This window comes from Rutidosis leptorrhynchoides, chromosome 5 (assembly GCF_046630445.1).
Source record: "Rutidosis leptorrhynchoides isolate AG116_Rl617_1_P2 chromosome 5, CSIRO_AGI_Rlap_v1, whole genome shotgun sequence".
Taxonomy (NCBI): domain Eukaryota; kingdom Viridiplantae; phylum Streptophyta; class Magnoliopsida; order Asterales; family Asteraceae; genus Rutidosis; species Rutidosis leptorrhynchoides.
Window position 1 is genome coordinate 47,341,468 of NC_092337.1, and position 20,393 is coordinate 47,361,860.

General features: G+C 33.2%; 1 protein-coding gene and 1 long non-coding RNA gene across 5 annotated transcripts; one reads left to right on the forward strand and one right to left on the reverse strand.

Moving 5' to 3' along the window:
- Positions 1 to 2,230: 2,230 nt before the first annotated feature.
- On the forward strand, positions 2,231 to 5,477 carry LOC139850568 (uncharacterized). Of its 3 annotated transcripts, none has more exons than XR_011760074.1 (4): positions 2,231 to 2,574; positions 3,167 to 3,245; positions 4,554 to 4,654; positions 5,022 to 5,477. It is a non-coding gene; the product is annotated as an uncharacterized lncRNA (long non-coding RNA). The 3 variants fall into 3 exon arrangements; XR_011760072.1 differs by having other exon boundaries at positions 4,604 to 4,654; XR_011760073.1 differs by lacking the exon at positions 5,022 to 5,477 and having other exon boundaries at positions 4,554 to 4,719.
- A 3,622-nt stretch (positions 5,478 to 9,099) lies between these two features.
- On the reverse strand, positions 9,100 to 17,654 carry LOC139850631 (uncharacterized). 2 transcript variants are annotated; one of them, XM_071840185.1, is made up of 14 exons: positions 15,209 to 17,654; positions 14,995 to 15,123; positions 14,738 to 14,920; positions 13,938 to 14,177; positions 13,758 to 13,821; positions 13,490 to 13,666; positions 12,590 to 12,697; positions 12,058 to 12,254; positions 11,761 to 11,976; positions 10,895 to 11,170; positions 10,646 to 10,793; positions 10,074 to 10,207; positions 9,745 to 9,831; positions 9,100 to 9,659 (listed from the first exon to the last, which is right to left on the reverse strand). In XM_071840185.1, the coding sequence occupies exons 1-14, from the start codon at positions 17,603 to 17,605 to the stop codon at positions 9,573 to 9,575; spliced, it is 4,443 nt and encodes a 1,480-aa protein (XP_071696286.1). In that variant the 5' UTR covers positions 17,606 to 17,654; the 3' UTR covers positions 9,100 to 9,572. The 2 variants fall into 2 exon arrangements, with proteins under 2 accessions (XP_071696286.1, XP_071696285.1); XM_071840184.1 differs by having other exon boundaries at positions 13,938 to 14,285.
- Positions 17,655 to 20,393: the final 2,739 nt, after the last annotated feature.

Genomic DNA, 20,393 nt, shown 5'->3' on the forward strand with positions numbered 1-20,393 from the left:
GCTTTCAGGTCAATTGGGTCTTGAGAAAAATTAAGCCTGACAATGTAAATCAAAACTTAAAAAAAGATCCAAATGAGCTTCTCTCTAACCTATTGAGTCATATAAAAAATGAAGGAACGGGCTAATGGGTATCAATACTCAAAGATCAATAAATACCAATGGGTCAAATGGGTTTTGTGAATGGGTCAAATGCGTCGAGCACAAAAAGTTTCATTTGTCAAAAATTTATGAAAGCATTAACGGTTATATCATTTATTATGTATATTAATAGTTGTTATGTATATATAATAAATAATAATAACTAAAATAATGTAATAAAAAAAAAAAAAAGATGTAACCCATTTGACCTGTGACCCGTTTCGACCCGTTACCCATACCGACCCATTTTGACCCGTTTGACCTATGACCCATTTCAACCCAAAACCATTTTGACCCGTTACCCAAACCGACCCAACCTGGCCCGTTTGCCAGGCATAATATTTTTTTCATTTTTATGTGCGCCTAACCTATAACAAGCCATATGAGCTTATGAACTTAGGTTGAACTTATGAACATGTATGTCATAAGTTCATAAGTTCATAATGCTGGTTTCAATTCAACTCCATATGAGCTTTTCATGTAATGAAAGCTTAAAATGGATACCAAATAACAACCAACATCTTCATTCTTGTTTTAACTTTTTCCATTACTACTACCCAGAATGATTAGAACTAACTGGAGTAATATATAATTCCTGTAAATTATTAACAATATTACAGAGTTTAGACTATTTTGTATAGTACTATATTGAGGTCAATATACAAATTTTCTGATGAACCAGGATATGATATGATGTAAAACGACAAGGAACAATAAAAGATTGAATTGAATATTCTGATTGAATTGAAATTGAATACTATAAAAACAAATATGTTCTGCTAAATGAAATTAAAAACAACGTTACTATATATGCTGAGTTTTATTAACTGATAATTCCAAACTGCACAAGTAATTTGTCTGAGTTTCCTCTTGATGCTTCTAAATCCAAATAGTTTATGGGCATTTTTGAAAATCTGAGGGTGTTCAGGCCGGAAGTGTGGGTTCACACTCATGAGTGCACCTAGCTCTGGCATTGGTACTTGCATGTGGCACACGCTTGGCGAGTGTTGGTCGTTGTAGGATTAGTCTCTTTTTAACTCTTCCTTGGCCATCATAGAATATTCTTCCTAGGTAAGATTCGAACATCATACCTCTTGCAAAAACTCGAGGCCCCAACCACTAGGTTATCTTGTGATGGTTTGTCGGTGGCTGTGTTTCCCTTAAGGTTCATTTGTGTAGTGAACACTTAAAACTTTTTTGGAATATATCAGGAATGGTTGATGTTAGTGTTGAGAGAAACAAATAGTGCGTTGTTATAATGTGTGTGTGGATAATTGTTGTTGAGAAGAGGCTAAATGGTTAGTGTTGTTGGGAAGTGAGTGATCTTTGCTAGTTTAGAGGGAGAGACTAAGTAAATGATGTCAAGTCACTGCTCATAGGTGAACGAAACATCTGAACCTACGCCATAAAGGTGAACAAAATACTTTCACTGATAGTGTGAGCATGTTTTAAAATCTCATCTGGTGCTATCATTCGTCAAACAGATTCTACGTAAAGGTGATTTTTTTGTTCAGGTGTATACCTGTTGTCAACGAAAAAGATTGCATCTTAAATTGTTTCATTACTAAAACACAGATGATATTTGATACATAAGACATTGAGGTTCACCTGGGGCTGGAACAACTCCGACTACTCACAAAGTGAGTCGTCGACTTGTCGCCCTAAGATTAATCGGTTCGTAAACCGGATCGAATACTCAAGTTAATAAAAAAAGAATATAACAAAATTTATAGTCTAATGATAACACCAATGTCATACAATATCATGTACATAACCCGACTAACATCTCGCCATCAAGATGCATCAAGTATCAAAACACTCCCTACGTTCAAACTCGATTGCCAAAAGACAATTGCAATCAGAGTAAAAAACATCACACGGAAACAGCAACATATATACATCTTTACCTTTATAAATCTCATACATAAATCCGCCACGTGTCGCTTCCTTATTCAACCTCACAAAATACCTTTTTGTCAGAATTTTGAATTAAAAAATTCCCTAATTCCCCTATATCTGACGTGACGCGTGTCCCAAATTAAACCAATTAGTAGTCTTTTTTTTTTTCAATTAACAAAAACCGCCCCAAATTCGGTATTCGTGGAGTTAATCCATTCAGTAACCCCTATCTCTCTCTCTTCAAAACAAAAACCCCCAAACTTCAATTTCGTCAGCGATTATGAACGAATTCCGGCGAAGTAAAGGACGCCGTTACAACCAATTGATCCTTGCTTTTTTGTCTACATGATGATATAAATTTCATATGTTTTCATCATCATCATCGACGATGTCATAAGCGTCGCCGATGGCAAATTCCGTTGGTTTGCAGACGATGCCGATCAATTACGGGGTAAACGATCTAAGTCCATTAATCGTCGTTGGATCAATGAAACATTCAATTGAACATTGCATCGTCACTCTACAACAATCCTCTAGGTAATTATTCAATCGATAAGGTTTTTGTTACAATTCTAAATCAGATGTTATCTATACGTTATCAAAAATGTTTTCATTATTAGCCGTTCTGTATGGTGTTGGTTACAATTCTATCCTAATTGAATTTAAATTTAAATAATAATTATAAAATAAACTTATGCTTTACGAATTTTATTTGTATAATCATAAGTCTATTTATGATTAAATGAATTATAAAGGGTAGAAAAATTCAGTTTTTTGTCATTGTTTTGGATGCTGGATATAGTACTTTTGATTGCAGTAGGATCGCCCGTCCTAAGTGTCCTAAGGATAATTCTGGAAAATAGTATGAATAAGCTCTATGCATATGTATCTCTTTGTATTTGCTTCCAATTAAGTTTCATAGGTAATTGATTATGTTGATTATGTCATACTAAAACAATATTGGTAGGCCAATTGTATTATCTTTATTTGTTTTAAAGTTATGCATTATTAAAATTAGAATTATTAACATGTTTGAAAACGCCTTAAATTTTTGTAATTTTGTTTATCAGCTCGGTATTGATTTCGGTATTGTTCTGCTTATGTATGTAAATATGGGCATTTATTATAGGAACCGGGGCTATAGAATTTTGAAGTATGATAATGAAGCTGAGCAAATTCCAATACCAGCTCAAAGTTAATTGAATAAGGTATGCATTCTTGAATTGTCAACAGCTGCTTAACTTCCTTCTTCTTCTTTTTTCTTTGTCTGTTATCAGTTTTCTTAAATATAACAAAATTCTAGCATTTAAATGAATGTATCAGACACAACAACAACAACAACAATACCCAATCCAACGAAAGTGGGGTATGGGGAAGGTGAGTGTAGACAATCATTCCTCGTACCCTAGATTAGAAGGAAGTCACTACTCCACCCGCGGGTATAGAACCCGCGCCTAGATAAGGTCGTCCCTCCCTCTACTCTAGCGCAAAAGAGATTGCTTCCCAAAGGACCTCCGGCCCGAAGAGCTCATAAGAACGAAATAGAGAGGGCAAATGATACGTACCTGTACGAGTAATGAGCGCCTAGCAAGAAGCAACCATACACAGTAACCATAAAAGGGACACATATAGCAGTAATGCACAACAGTAGGGCAAAGAGCATGAATAAAATAGTGCACATAACCATTTAATTTTAGGTAGACATACAGACAAACAAGATATATACATATACATATACATATACATATACATATACATATACATATACATATACATATACGCACCCACACAGACACACACATCGATATATATATACCACACGAAAGCATGAAAAAAAAAAAAAAAAAAAAAAAAAAAAAAAACTCATGCTTAAACATAAATACATATAGATACATTCGTAGATATATATACCTAGGTACAGATACAAGACAAACCTACATACACCAATACATGCACTTAGATACATAGATACATATATATATAGATACAAACATATACATCGGTACATATATATAGCCTAAAAACATGTATCAGACAGTGACATAAAATTGTGTTCAAAATTCTTATCAAGTAACTTTTCATCATCCTTTACTCAAAGACCACAAGGTTCAAGGATGCGATTAATAAAATTTGACCCATTTTCTGTATAAACTTTCATGTTGTGAACTTTCATGTTATAGCTGATTCTTTTTGAATTGTATTGGTATATTGATATGTCATTATGTTTTGTCTATGGATGAGGCCAAGCTATCCTTCGTTTTGAATAACGTAGCTAAACTATTCATTGATGGTTAGTTGAGTTTCATTTGGTTTGAGGTTTGTGTTGTTATATTTGAGTTGTTAAGAGATCGATTAGGTTGTCTTAAATTCATATTTTGCTTGATTTTGTAGATTTCAGATACTCATTTTCATTTATAGTTTATATTATAAAATAAATTTGAAACTTGATTCAAAATCCTTAATCGAAATCCTGGTAGGCACCCGACTTATCTTAGACTATTTTTGTGCTATTACAGTACTTATATGACCTGGATATTGGTCTTGAAGGTGGATATTGGTCTTGCAGGTATGACACTCTTAATGCTATTATTAAAGATGGTGGATATTTTTCTTGAAGGTATGACTATTTTGATTTTGACAATTCATAGGATCAATTCATTTTGATTACAATCATCAGTGTGTGTACTTATTGTGTTTTAGGATTTATGAAATGATTTTCTTTACTTCAGTAGTTGTTAATCTATGGTCTGCTTCGTAGGTTTATGATTTAAGTTGAAAGGTGTATGTCTGTGAGTTTTATTTATAGTGTTTCATAAATACTTATGTAGTGTTATAGTACTTGGAATATTTTACCCTCTTTCATATTTGTTGGGATTCGAGATGGCTCATGAAATTGTTGAACGTACAAGTCTTTTGATTTGCATTTTCATCATAAGGTTTTTAGAAACATAGTTAACTTATCCCAGTTTTCTGTTTTGTTTCAGTTAATCTCCGACGTATAATTGTTGATCATACTGATATGAACTTCGGTGACTATTTTCTTTACGTAAGCCGTCACATGAAGGTAAAATCATTAGCTACTTCAAATCAAATTTTTGAGCTGTTCAAATCTACATTATATTTACAAACTTCTTACGTTGATTCATTTGTAAAACGTGAAGTTAGTATAGTAATTATTGATTCCTTGTGATCATATTAATAGAGTTATATTTGATAATAATTGGATAAAAGATGATTCTTGGAGCAACTCCCCCTGACCCATCCTATGAACAACCTATTTGAACCCAAACCCGTTTTGATCATGTTCCCAACTGGACCATTTGACTATCTTTAATGATTATAGGTATTGTCAATATGGAATTTTTTAGATATCGGCTTTCACTCGATACCATTGAAACGATGCTGAATTTTTAATATCCATTTAAACCACTACGCATTATCAGTTGTGTGTTCATAAATTAAAGATGCTATTATTAATGTTTATAATGGTCCTATGTATCAAACAGTAGTGAAGTGAAGTGATAATGGGTTAAAAAATGATGGGTTCTTTACAAAATGGTTGTTCTCTTTTACAAAATGTGACCTCGGTATAATTTTACTAATTTGGTCACCAATTTTGATTGTATTGAGTTGGTTTTTTTTTTATTGGTAGTTGATTTAAAGATGTCAATTCTAATGCAGGGTCAAATGAGAGGTTTTTTTTGAAAGACCAGCATTGAAGTTGATATATCGGTAACTGTTCAAGCCAATATACACAAAGGCATGGATAAACGATTTTTCTCAAAGATAAACACTTAAGAAACTGGAGTCTTTGATGGCTATTATGTACATATGCAAGCAGTCACTTATAACTTTTCATTGACTAATAACAAATATTGATCAATTCATTGACAATTTATCACTTTCTCATGTACGTTAGTGGTTATTTGTTTTGTACCATCTTCAACATGCCTATTGATTGCTCTGTGGAAGTATACTTGCTATACACTTGCATTATAAAGTCAAGTTTCTATTTGTTAATATTTAAACTGTAAAATTTGTACTAATAAATATTCAATAGACTTAATTACATGTTTGGTAACTGTAGTTTGTCAAAAATTGCAACTTTAGTCACTATGGTTTTTTTCTTGCAATTTTAGTCACTATAGTATCAAAATATTACACGTTTAGTCACTCACGCTGACAAACGTTAATTTTATCCGTTAAGTGTCAGTCATGTGAGGGTATTTTAATCCTTTTTTTTCTTCTACTACTCCTTTTTCTTCACCTCTTCCTCCCCACATAAAATCAATAAACCCTAACTTGATTTTCCCCTTTTCTTCAATCAATTTCCACAAATCACCATTCATCAAACATGAAACATATATTTAATTTTTACAAACTCACATATCTATCCTATACATCTGGAAAAAAAAATAGAACAAATTATCACAAACTCACTATTTTTTTCTTTAACTTTCACACACTAACCTCAACCGATTTTATTTTAATTATTTCATCCAGAAAAATTACAACCACCATAAGTTTGATGAGACCCTTTAGATATCGATTTCAACCATCATAAGTTTATTTACTTGATTTTATTTTCTCCTTTTAGCTCACCTCTATCTCTTTCAGATCGACATAATCACATTACCTCTATCTCTTTCAGATCGACATAATCACATTGAAGATGATGTGTGTGATAGCATTTTACATTCTTACCCTTAATTTCTTAAATGCATCTAAAACAAAAATTCATCAACACAGTTCATCAAAATTCAATTCATCAAAAAGCAACAACAAAAATTGAATGTGAGAGAGAGGATTCATACATTCCTAAAATCCAAAATCATATATTGAAACTATTTAAAATTCTTTACAGAACCCAAAACAACAAAGAAGAAGCTTCATGGATAGATGAGTTCGTACAAGAATCAAGATCTAAAAATACAAATATCGAGATCAATAATGCCTATTTCAAAGTCGCATGCTTCAAAATCCAAAAATCAGTCGCGTCAATTGCCGGAATATATAGCGGTGGTGGGTTGGTTGCCATTGTTTATCATGCTAATTCCATGCTCAACGTTGACCGAGAAAGAATGGATCATCGTCCTTTTGAAGCTCCAACGAACCATCGCTTGATTCTGAGATTGGAACCTTTGTTGAATCAAAAGCCTGTTAAATTAATTTAGGGTTTTTCCATGTGAAATATAGATTGGGTTTGCATAAAATATTTAAGTTTATTTGCTTTGAATCAGCTTCATGTATGATATCTTTAGAGGATGAAGCAAATATAAATCAAGATCTGGAATTTTGTTTTAAAATGGGAGTATTTGAGATCTTGATCCGAAATGAGATGTGGTCTATATCAAGTGGAAGATAAGAATAAAGTTTTTTTTTTTATTTAATTCTAATTTATGTATATAAAAGGACCAAAATACCCTCACACGTCTAGCACCTGTCTGACACTTAACGGATTAAATTAACAATTGTCAGCGTGAGTGACTAAACATGTAATATTATGAAACCACAGTGACTAAACTTGCAAGAAAAAAACTATAGTGACTAAAGTTGCAATTTTTAACAAACTACGGTGACCAAACTTGTAATTAAGTCAATTCAATATTATGTTTAAATTTGTAACACATTTGCATTTTTGCATTTATACTGTCTAACATAAATGAACACTATATACTTATGTTAGAATAAAGTATAAGTGAGGTTTAAACTATAAATTCATTTGCATACTAATTATCTTTTAACATTCTTGCTTTTGAAGAAAGATGCGGGTTGTTAACGGAGCAAAAGGAGGTTCATATTGAGTTTGCATGTTAAACATATGGGTGAGGTTGGTTTCTGTGTATTACCAAATTTAGTCACATTGTATTGTTACTAAAGTTCATATGAGTTCAAAATTTTGTATAATTATTCTGTGAAATTGCAATTAGTTTTTCTATAAACTGATTATTAAGGATCAGTCATCTTCCTATCATTAGAGAGTTGGTTGACCTATCTAAAGTAAATTGCGGGTTATTGATCGATCGTTCAAGTACCAATTACTTATCTTACAACATGTAACTGCATTCATTCATAGTTGTTAGATTAATATTTTTAGTTTAACTTGGTTATAACACTAACAAAATCAGTAATAAAGTTTTTCGGGAGTGATTTTGCAGTTTGCTTATTTACAAAAAGGTTTCAAATGTAATAAAAGACGTTTAATTGCGTACTAAATGTATAACACATATAATATGTATCAACATTAACTTATTAGTTTACTATCTAAATTATATTGTTATCATCACCGATGAAATGAGTATTGTTTATGAATATGAAAATATTAGTTAGTTTCCATTTGCACCATATTTTCAGCGATGAGTTTATAAACTTTTACGAGGTTATTGTTTAATACTTCATGCTTATATCGAGCGTTCAATTCCATTTACATGATCCTGATGAGGATTAACAGGCTCTTAGGCTTATGATTCCTAATGGTACGATATTGATGTTGTCAACAATGTTTTCTGTATCAGGTACTTTACACAATGACATAATTATGTTAGGGAAACTATTTTTTATAGTTGTCGTGCAACGCACGGGCTCTTAAAAACTATGTATGAACTATAATTTATCAAAGTTTTACAAACGTATGTCAAGTTTACAAAAACATATTTTACTAATTCTACCACAATAGTATTTTTGACACTATTCATATAATATCGTTATTTCATATATAATATTAACAACCAATAATGTTTGCGGATGAGTCCCCGTGCAACGCACGGGCTCATAAATCTAGTACTACTATAAATTAGAAAATAGTGAATTTGATCTATCAAGAGTAATTATAATGTTTTAAAACTGGGAGACTAAGGACTCCCACAAACATATGTAAGAATCAACATTTGATATTCCCAAATCAGTTAAATGGCACCTATAAGAAGAAAAAAGCAGAACAAGAACTATAAATTGTTTAAATATCGGAGTCCAAGACTAACGCAATACAAATATGAGTACTGTGTGCTCTTGAGATATCTCTTGGTTCTCCACCAGCACCATAGTTTTAAGTAACAAGACACGTTGACTGAAACCAAAATCAGAATACTCAACTGAACGCCAACCAAGATGCTACAAATATTTCTTAATACTAAATCCCATCTTCCCATATGTGATTTACTGGGACTCAAGCTGAAAATCCTCTCTTGGGCAAATGTAACCCAAAATATACTTTAATAATGACAATTTTCAGGAAAGACTTGATAAAAGGGGCTATTTAATTATAAAACTATTATCTTTTTCCTCCAAAACTTTACTATTACTAAACAGCGGATAACTAACAAGTGGTGAGGACGGTACTAGACTTTTCCTGATTGAACCATTTGCATTTCTGGATCAAAACTTCTTCATAAACAGAGCATCCTCCCTCAGAAGACAGCTCTCCTACAAAACTTCCATATAATACAGCTTCCGCAAATACATAACTTCTGAGCCGAACCACAGACCACCATTAAAATAACGAATTGCATTATAAACGTGACACTATCTTGTATAGGCTACTTTACAGCTTCGTAAAAAAGGACTTGAGGTTGCAAATGCCCGTTTTCACACATTGTAACTACATCTTCCCAACTTCCAATTACCTACATATATTCACAAATAAACCGCTGGAGCAGCAACATCAAGAAAATATCATTATAAAACATAAATGAGTGCAAAGTCTGTTACCTTTACAGTTTTATCATCGTACATCACCCATCGCTGATGAACGTGGCTGTAAGCAAAGCAATGATAATGCTGCCCGTAATAGCATACCTTAGATCAACAGTAAGGAAAAATATTGTAAATTAGTAAACGTTCCAGGAGACGGAATAAGATGTACAAATTATTCATGGGTTTAAATAGGAACACGAAAAGGATGAAAAAGTCTGGATTTTTATCAATTTTTAGATTTTATTGCTTGTGTCCAAAGAAGACTAATATGCAAGGTAGTATATCTGAATAAAACAAACCAACAGAAAATAGGAGATCGCCCGTTCTAAAGGATAAATTATTACCACTGAAACCAGGTGGCGCTTGTTGATTGGATCAAGTCCACGATAAAGAACACTTAAGTCTATTTCAGTAGATAGTGCTGCCAACGTCGACCTGATGTCTTCAACACTTTCACAGGTGTTCTGCCAACCAAGTACTGCATAACAATAAATATATGTTACGCTTTAACGAAGTTCGGAAAGAAAAAAAAAGGTGTAATGCGTGACATATACATGTTGCAACTTCAGACCGTGTACTTACTGAGCGGGTTGATCCAATTATGAATTATCTCGAACAGGTCATAATATAGTTTGAAAGAAAAAAAGGTCAAACGGACCCAAAATCATCAAAACGTGCATTCGTAAGGCATAAACCTCCTACATCATTTTACTCGTAAGATTTAGATTACTAGTAACATTATTTTTTGTGGTCACATTTGACACATTATTAATGCAAAGCTCAAAGGTATCGGATAAAAGGTATCCGGATTCAGCTCAATTAGTACCAAAAAGTACCCAATTTACATGCTACTCAACCAGCCCATCTGACAACTTTGCCTCATTTAGTGATGGTTTATCATAGTTTCTAGAAAGACCTGTTGTGAAAACGTGAGGTGGAGTAGAAAGTATGTGATGAATATAGTTAAGCTTCCCACATCCACCATCCTCAGGATCACAAGCTAATTGGTGATTCATCTCGACGAAATTTAATAGCTCGTCAAAAGAGCTTTCTGGACACATGACCTGAAGGGATAGTATAATAGTAAGTTTATAATTTTATCACAGCATCAAAATTAAAGTATACTAAATGGAATAAAGCACAGGGGTACAAATAAGAAACATGCCTTCATGGTCCGTAGGGCATTGGCATTAATCTGATGAAAAAAGGAAGTGTACTTGAGGCGCCTAGTCTCCAACCCACAGCTATAGCAATCCATACGTTCAAATATGTCCATACCGAAAAGAGAATGTGCTGTACAAGATTTATTTGGACACTCCCAATGGCCCGTTTCATTATTTTCAACTAGTTCAGTACTAGATGTTATGGATCCAGATGTAAATGACTGATGTAGGCAATCAAATATTACTCCCAATACTTCAGAAGCATCATTCATTTGTGCCTGTCAAACCATATGACGGTATTCAATAACAACCTAATAGGTGCTTTGAGAAAATACATGAGAAAAAACGAGAGGATCTGGATAGAGTCAACTAGTCAGGACGGATTCAGGTTGGATGAATAATGTTACGTACGTGTTGAGTTGATGCATAAACACTTACTCTGACAATCTTCCTAGAGTTTTTATATATAAACAAATCGTCACATTAGATATTTAGATGACAAAGTCTATACATTATTGCCAGAAAGAAAAATTAACTTTAATTAAACAGTTTTACGAGGTATGCGTTAAAAATGAACTTCGGGCAACTCCCAAATTTTAACCCATTTCAGTCATTCCACTTAATGCTAAAGGTTATTTTAATCTGTTGATAAACCAAATGAGCACTTCATTAGCAATGTTGTAACTGCCACCTCTAAAAAGTATCATGCACAGAGTTTTTACAACTCACTCACACTACCAAAACCGCTTAGTTGACCTAACAGAAAACTAACATATATAATTCATTATGGCACATAAAGAGGTGAACAAAAAAGAAGCTAGAATATACAGATATTAGCTATGATCTATGACAGGGTGAATGCACGTACTTCCTGAAAAAAATTACTGTCTGGATACAAGTTGCTAAGAGCAATCCGAAGAGAAGTAGGGGCAACAGCTTGAGCTCTTGAGCCAGTGGAAGCCAAGTTTAAAGCACTAAAAACATCATACAAAGCACAAGTAACACATGGATCACCAACATGGAGATGAGCAGAAGTAGAGGTGCTCAAAAATTCGTCCCGGAACCGTCTTAAATGCCATAAAGACTGCAAATTTAATATAAAGTTAAATTTACTTAAGATTGATTTAAAAAAAAATATGGAACGTAATAATATAAGGAAAATAACCTGTATAATAACATTTAAGAAACAGTTGTATTCACCAACTTCATTCTTCAGGCCTGTACCATAAACATCACTACGATTTACATTGTCTGGAAAGACTTCAATAGATGTGACACATGAGTCTTCCCCTTCTATAAGCTTATCTTCAGACTTCTTCAATCCAGATCTTAAAGGATATTTTTTGTGTGAATTAAATGCATCTGCAATATTTCAAAAACTAGCAACGTTAATGCAAACACAGAAAATCTTGCACAAATAAGTACAAGTTCCAACATTACCCAAAGACACGGGAAATGGAACAAATGTACTATATACATGACTTACATGAAGTAAACCAGATCATAATCTTTTCAAGACCGTGAATGGAATCAAAAACTTAGATGATGGGTAATGACATCTCGAAACCAACTTTTAGATAAATGGTGTTCTATTGAGTAAATCGTGTAAGTTATGTGTTAACCAAAATCAGAATGACCCGGATAAAATCATAACATGACAATGTTTGTTATTTTGTTACGGACAAACAGATAAGTACCAAGGCTTTGGCGGACAGCTTTTGATAAGTCAGCTTGGAACCTTTTCTCATCATCATCTTCCGCTTTCAACGTCAATAACCTTGTGCTGTTATCTCCTGAAGAAGTGTCTGTCATCAAACAAAGTATGATCCATCAGCTGAAATCTTTGTCACAAATATGACTGATATATAATATAACATATAAAATTATAAAATATAAAACAATATGAAATATAAAATAACAATAATTGAAAAATGATTTTAAAAAAATCCTCATTTTATATTTATATTTAATATTTCTCATTCCTACCATCTTCAGTTTGTGCAAACGAAAAACGGATGTAGGGACATAGGAACCCTAAATTCATAGTGAAATCCCTAATTCATACATAATATTAAAAAATAACATCAGCAGAACAAAGCAAAAGGAAAAAATAACACTGGCCCCTTGATGAAAGAGATGTAATGAGAGCACATGTATGCTAGGCCCTGCCCTAATACTAATAGAATACCCACTGGAACTTTATCTAAAGGGCCACAAGCCAATAGAAGTGTGTGAATTATGTATCGATGAATCAACTGTCCTTAACCCCACCAACACAAGTACTTTCTTTGACAGATGTTGAAATTACGACAGATTATTGACAGGTTGCTCAATGTTGCATCTTTGTTATCCGTAAACTATTTTGCTTTAAATTCTTCTTGGCTGCAGCTTCTTGCATTTTCAGATTTTTAGTTCTGACACATCCCCATTAAACTTTAACTTTTGATTCGTGGCTTTGAAACAAGAACAGTTACTGTATGCGACTAGGGGGGAAAGAAAAACAGAAAAGATCATTGAGACACGTACCTACACACCCATACACCCACCCACGCTCACATACATATATACATTCATGCATACATATAATCTGAACTTGCCTTGGAGACGGTCACTATATGTACTTTGTCCGGATTCAGTGGTCCCCCTTCCAAATGACACAGGTTGTTGTCCTCCTTCGAATAGCTTTGATGCATTTTTTTGCCGCCGATTTCTTCTCCCTACTCTACGCTCAGAAAACAAAGCACCATCCTCCACTAGTCCTTCATTAGGTAAACCTGCACAGAGATTTAACGGTGTGTAGTCTAATCAATAATAATGCTTACTTTTTAAAACATTTAAATTACGAACTTTAAACGCAATTAATACCAGTCAACTCTCGATGTCCATCTTCTGAAGGGCTTATATGTCCATTGCCTTGATTCAAAAGTTCCTGGAATAACAACATTATTAAGTCATTTTGATGCTTTTACATGATGCTTCTTCTATTTTAAACATCCTCAAACGAGTCCTCTGACATGAGATTCATAAAAGTTTTGAGATACTTACCAACTTAGAAGCCTTCTCTTCATCTTCAACATGGTTAACAATGTTATGCATGTTAAAGACATCAGAAACTTCTAACGACAACATGCTAATCGGGGCCATTCTCGAGCTGTATGTCTGCTGCTCAGCAAGATGTCTTTTTTTGGCCTCATCCTCAATTCTTCTTTGATATTCCAATGTCTCTTCAAGCTTCCTTTCCTCGGCTTCAAGCTCAATCTTTCTACGCATTGCTTCATCTTCCTCCTGATGAAAAACATCATCTTCATCAACACCTTCATTCTGTTGTTCATCTAACACATCATTAGCCTCATTTTCATGGTGCAAAACATGTAGGTCACCGGTGCTTGTAGCCTACACGTATTGAAATAGATAATATAATTAGAAACACGAGATATTCATGATCTATAATGCTAGACATAATTACATAATTAGTGAGATAGTCCTGTGGTTTCACCCAAATTTCTAAAATAGTCCCTAGGGTTTATTTCTGATCTACTTGGTCCTTGTGGTTTTCAAAATGTTGATAAGATAGTCCTTTTGTTACTGAGATAGTCCCTCTGTGCTTTCAGCAAATTGATGAAACCACAGGACTATCTTAGTCGCAAAAGGACTATCTCATCAACATTTTGAATATACGAGGATTATCTCGGTCAAAAGGAAACCCTAGGGACTGTTTCAACAATTTGGGTGGAATCACAAGGACTATCTCAGTAATTATGTCATAATTCTATCTATAATCTATCTATTCTATAAAATATTTATATGATAAAAGAAAATGAAAGTTGCTAAAATTTATTTCAGACCTTTGAATCCTTCGATTTTCTATAATCTTTGTTCTTTTTTTTATCCTTTAGTTTATCATTATGATGCTTTTGAGTATCGCCAGTCCCTTTTTTAGAATCAAGAGCAAGTTCTGCCAAGAAAGCTTCTCTCGCAGCATCCGACTTCTCAGTAGCATCTTTCTCGGCTAAATTTTCCAAGAGTGCCTAAAAATAATATAAAAAATGTAAGAAAATATATTTTTCACATTTTTAGTGTGTATAGTAAGTTAACTACGAACCCGCAAATATGATTTTACAAGAGGCACGACGATGGGTCCAAAATCAAGAGCAGATAAATGACCTAACTTGGCTTCCAACTGCTGCATTCCAAATAGATTTCGCATGATCCGTGCATCAATTTTGCTAAGCTGCATTACTGAAAAAGTGAGATAAAGTGGAGACACTACACAATGATTTCTGTATAAAGTACATGTTTTTATTAATCAAACTGACCTCAACAGACAACTGTTCTTTTTGTTTCTGTATTCCAACTTCTATGCAAGAATCCAACTGATGTTGATAGTCATTCACCCTCCAATCATCTTCACCAGATTCCAAATCCAATAGATGAGAATTCACATTCATGCTGCCATAAGTATCCTCAAAACCAAACTGGTTAACATTGAAAGAATCTGCTTCTTTTAAAACATTATTCAATGCCTCCAACTCAAACCTATTAACACAAGCATCGTTATGTTGAGAAATCTCGTCTCGTCGCTTTCTTAACATGGAATCGTAACTTTGACGTGCAAAAATGTCTGTAGCATGCTCTCTTCTTTTACTTTCTTCCAAGCATAAATCTTCAATTAGCTGTAATGCTTCCTCATAGCTTATATGTTCCAACTTTCTATCACATAAGCTTTGTAAATGTAGCAATTCTTTACCGATAACCTCTAAAATCTCTAACCCTTTGTGCATCTTTTCATCTCTAATTGTAGTCCATAACGTCAACTCTTCTCGACTTGCAGAACCAGAAAATATCCATGTCAGTAGAGAACTGTCATTGTCAGCAACTGCACCATCTGCAGAACTTATATTGAATGGCGAAAAAAGGTCATCCAACAAGAGACTTGAACCATCTTTATCAAAAACTAATTTTTCAGCCATTTCTTTCTCTTGTGTGATGCTGTCCAATTCTTCTATGACAATACCTTTTTCAGAATGCCTACCTAATCCACAAGATTGAGATAGTTCTTGCAAAAATGAGAGCACTTTCCTAAGCTCCGAAGCTCCAAGAAAGCATATACAAATGGGTGATTGATCCAAATTACAGTTAAGAAGTCGCGGGTGCAACTCCTCAACTGCAAATTGTATAACCTTGGTAAGATGACTAGCTGCGAGACATTTATGTTTGATAAGCAACTGGAATAGAGTTTTAATCTTTTCAAGTATCTTTGTTCGCTCATCATCATCAGATAAAGGCCAGCTATCAGGATTGAAAGTTCCCTTGCAACCTTCACTTTGATCACATTCCATTTCAACGCAGTCAGAAGTCTTGACATGCTTTCCACCATTACATATATCTTCATAGTTATCTTGTCCAAATGATGAATCCCATGCATCATAATAACTGTCACCAAAACTGTCATTAGCTAATTCAAAGTTCTTGCTTGGAGAATTTGACCGCGACTCGGTCATTCTAACTGCAGCATTAACATCCAATGCTCTCCACGAACATGTCATAAGCATATCCACCCATTCATTATCGACATTTGGGGGTAATACCTCCTGAAATTTGGGTGATAAGCTATCCATGTGCTCATGTACAATGTGCTGCTTGTGCAATTCAGCTTCTGAAAACTTCTCACCACATCGACAACACATCCAGTACCTCCAACCATTATTGCACACACCATATGACAAAGCTTCTGTAATGACTTCATATGCCAACCCATCTTTTAGTGATTGAAAATGGGCCTTGATATCAGATACCTTAATCTTAAACAAGTCTTTCTTCAAATCTACACCCATGGACTTCCAATAAGGGAGAATAGTCTCTTTGCTTTCAGAAAAAGACGCACTCCTCTTCACTTTTCCACTTTTTCGCCGTTCACCGGTTCGTTGACTGGGCCCAGATGAAGGTTCTGAACCTTTATCTCCTTCAGTTTGGAATATAGATGCTGCTGATTCTTGTTTCTGCTGCAACAGCCTGGCTGCAGCAACTTTGACTTCAATCTCCTTCTTCCTTTCTTCATCTGTCTTACTAACTTTCTTAATATCATTCGGCCTTCTAGGCTGAACTACTCTTACATCCATTGGGTCTTCAGGAACCCTTCCAATAGGAATAATCCTAAACTTATCCTCCCCATTCCCCAAATTCCTCATCCAAGTTGAAATAGTACCAAGGTTAGCCTTCTGCTGTAAAGCGCGAAGCTCATTCTGCACATGGACTATCCTTGCATTAGGTGACGAAATCTTCAACTGACTCTCATCTTGCAAACTCTCCTTCCCAGGATCTACAGGATTCTTAATCGCTAGTGCACGAACACACTCGTGCACCGAATCATCATAATCCTTTCCATCAGTAGCCGTTTCGCACAACAAATTAGCATAAAAGTGCGCAAACTCCACCGAATTAGGCGCTAACGCTGCAGCCTTTCTAGCTGACTCAACCGCATTTTTCAAATGCCGTTGTTTCGCAACAGGATCATCAATCAGAGTCGCAACCTTAACGCACACAGTCCCTTGCACTCGATGAATCAACGCTAAATAAGCAGTATTATCATGTTTCAAACACATATCCCTCATTAACCTAAGTGCTTTCTTATGGTTTCCACGTCTAACTGCATTTAACGCTTTCTCACACTCAACTTTTACAGCAGTATAACCTTCTGATTCAATCGCTAACATAACTTCATTTTCTAGGTTTAATTGATGTACATCTTGTTGTAAAATCAACGCATTCGTATCCAAATTGTGTTCAGTAGTGAGTGAACTAACCTCGCAACCAAGTTCAGCGTCACCAACGGACACGTCATCGGCGGATAGAGGCGGTGGTGGTGGATTAACGGGAGGTGTCTCCGGTTTGGAGCGAGTAGCGACGGTACGCTTCTTACGCCCCATAGGTTAATTGAAGTTTACTTGAAAGTAATAGGCATACCTAATTTCATATCTAGATGTATAGATATAGATATAGATACATATAGATATAGATATTGGTATAGATATAGAGAGAGATAGAAGATGACTTACTGATTGATAAGTAGAGAGAATCGGATAAAAGAAATGAGAGTGAAATACGTTGAATCCCGAGGTGGTGGTGGTGGTTGGTGGTGGTGGTGATGCACGGCAGTGATCGGTTTTTTGGGTGTGAAAAATGAAATGAAAAGAGGGCTTTCTATTATATTATATGTTTGTGTTTTATTTTTGTTTTCTATTTCTGTAGAAATTTCTATTTTATATTTTCTATTCTTTTAACCGGTTAAACTTTAAAGTCCCCAAGTACAAACACGATGTTAGAATTCACGACCTTCCCTCGTGAGAGGAAACTCACGTGATGAATTTATACGAGCATCGATTGTGATAAAATCTCTTTGAGTGAGGTTCAAACGCAAGACGTCTTCAAACTCTGAAATTCATGAAATGAGCGGGTAACTTCAAAGCAAAATATGTTCAATTTTTTATTATTACTAATACTAAGAGGTCGTTTACTTTTTTCTCATCATTAACTTCTATATAATATAGATGATCATTATAACGTTAAAGTTTAGTTACCAGGGTGCTCTTTTATGCTAATTTGTATAAAAAATAAACAAACATTAATCATTAATCATCGTTAGCGCCTAATTCGGTGGAGTTTATATTATATCTTAAATTATATTTTATATATTTAGTTTGTGTATGTATTCAAAAAGTTTAATATTTATATAGTTATATCTACATATTTTTTATTAGTATTTTAATAAAATACCTAACTTGTTATATATGAACATTTACATAAATATTGTTAATATGATTAAATCATACTTATAACCTTAATAATATCTTTAAAACTTTTACTTTCATAAACGTAACCATTTTAAATAATAATGATGTAGACAATACTAATAATAATAATAATGATAGTTTTATTTTATTGATAACAAAATGATAAATTTTAGTAATATTAATCATAATGATAATAATGATAACAATACATAAATGATAATATTATTAATAATAAGCATATTGTTAATACTTAATAATAATTATTATCAATAATGATATTACTTATTAATACTTAATTATAAAAATAACAATAATAATCATAATCTTAATAATAATAATAATAATAATAATAATAATAATAATAATAATAATAATAATAATAATAATAATAATAATAATAATAATAATGATAATAATAATAATAATAATAATAATAATAATAATAATAATAATAATAATAATAATACTAATACTTACAAAAAAAATATTAATACTAATATTAGTGAAAAAAAATAATAATAATAACTTGTATTATTCTTATAACAATAATAATAATTCTAAACATAATCATAATAATAATAGTACTAAAATGATAAAATTAGTAATCATAATAATAATATTATTCATTATTGTGATTATAACCATAATACTAGTAATAAATGATAACTAATACTTTTATTAGTAATAATAACAATAATATCTATAATATTAGTCATAATTACAATTTCTAATAATAACAATAAAACAGTAGTAATAATAATAATAGAATTAAAATAAAAGTGTATATACCCTTGGAAAGTTTTTCTAAAAAGAACTGCGCCAGACCAGACTCGAACCCATGACCTCTCGCTCACTCGAATCACCTCCTTACCATCGAACCAGTTACGTTTTTCTGTTATAAACCCATTTTATTTAATTTTAACCCGTATTAGTAATCTGTTTCTCCTCTTTCTTCTTCATCTCAAGTCGACTGGACCAAATCTTACGGGTTTAATTTATAACCACAACTAAATAAGGATTTGATTTAAAACAAGAATTGAAACGGATTTTAGCTGTCAAGGTTGATTGAAGAAAAAAAAAATAATAGATGAGACAGAAATATTATGAAGAACACGTTTAAAACCCAATCTCTGATTTTGAAATTAAAGACGTTTGAGACAAAACTTCCTTCTTGAAATAGATTTCATATCGTTCATAGAAACTGTGTGAATCATCAATTGATTCCAAATCGTTAAAACGAACTCCAATTTATCAATGAACACTTCGGTTGACTTTTGAAAATTAAAGTTTGACTTCAAAATTTGAAGTCGATATTAGAAATTGAGTTTCGAAATTTTGCAGAATCCTTCACTAGAGGATTCCTATCATATCCGCATTTTTACATTTTGATAATTGCTTTAAAATCAAGCTTTTGTGAAAATGAACCAAGATCAGAGTACTTCGACTGTTTTCTTAAAATTTCATCGATTTTTAAATTAAATTGAAATAATGTGACATGGTAATTGATATTGGAGATGAAGAATTGATCGGTTGTAATTAACACTTTGAGGTAAACGTTTATTAAATGGAGATGAAGGTTCGACAGGTTCCATCAGGTAATATATCAGGAAGGACAAATAAATAAATAAAAAAATAAAGAAGACAATGACATCAAGCAGATTTTGGAACGGTGTCTGTAAATATCTCGACTGGTAACAGATTTAAGGGAGAA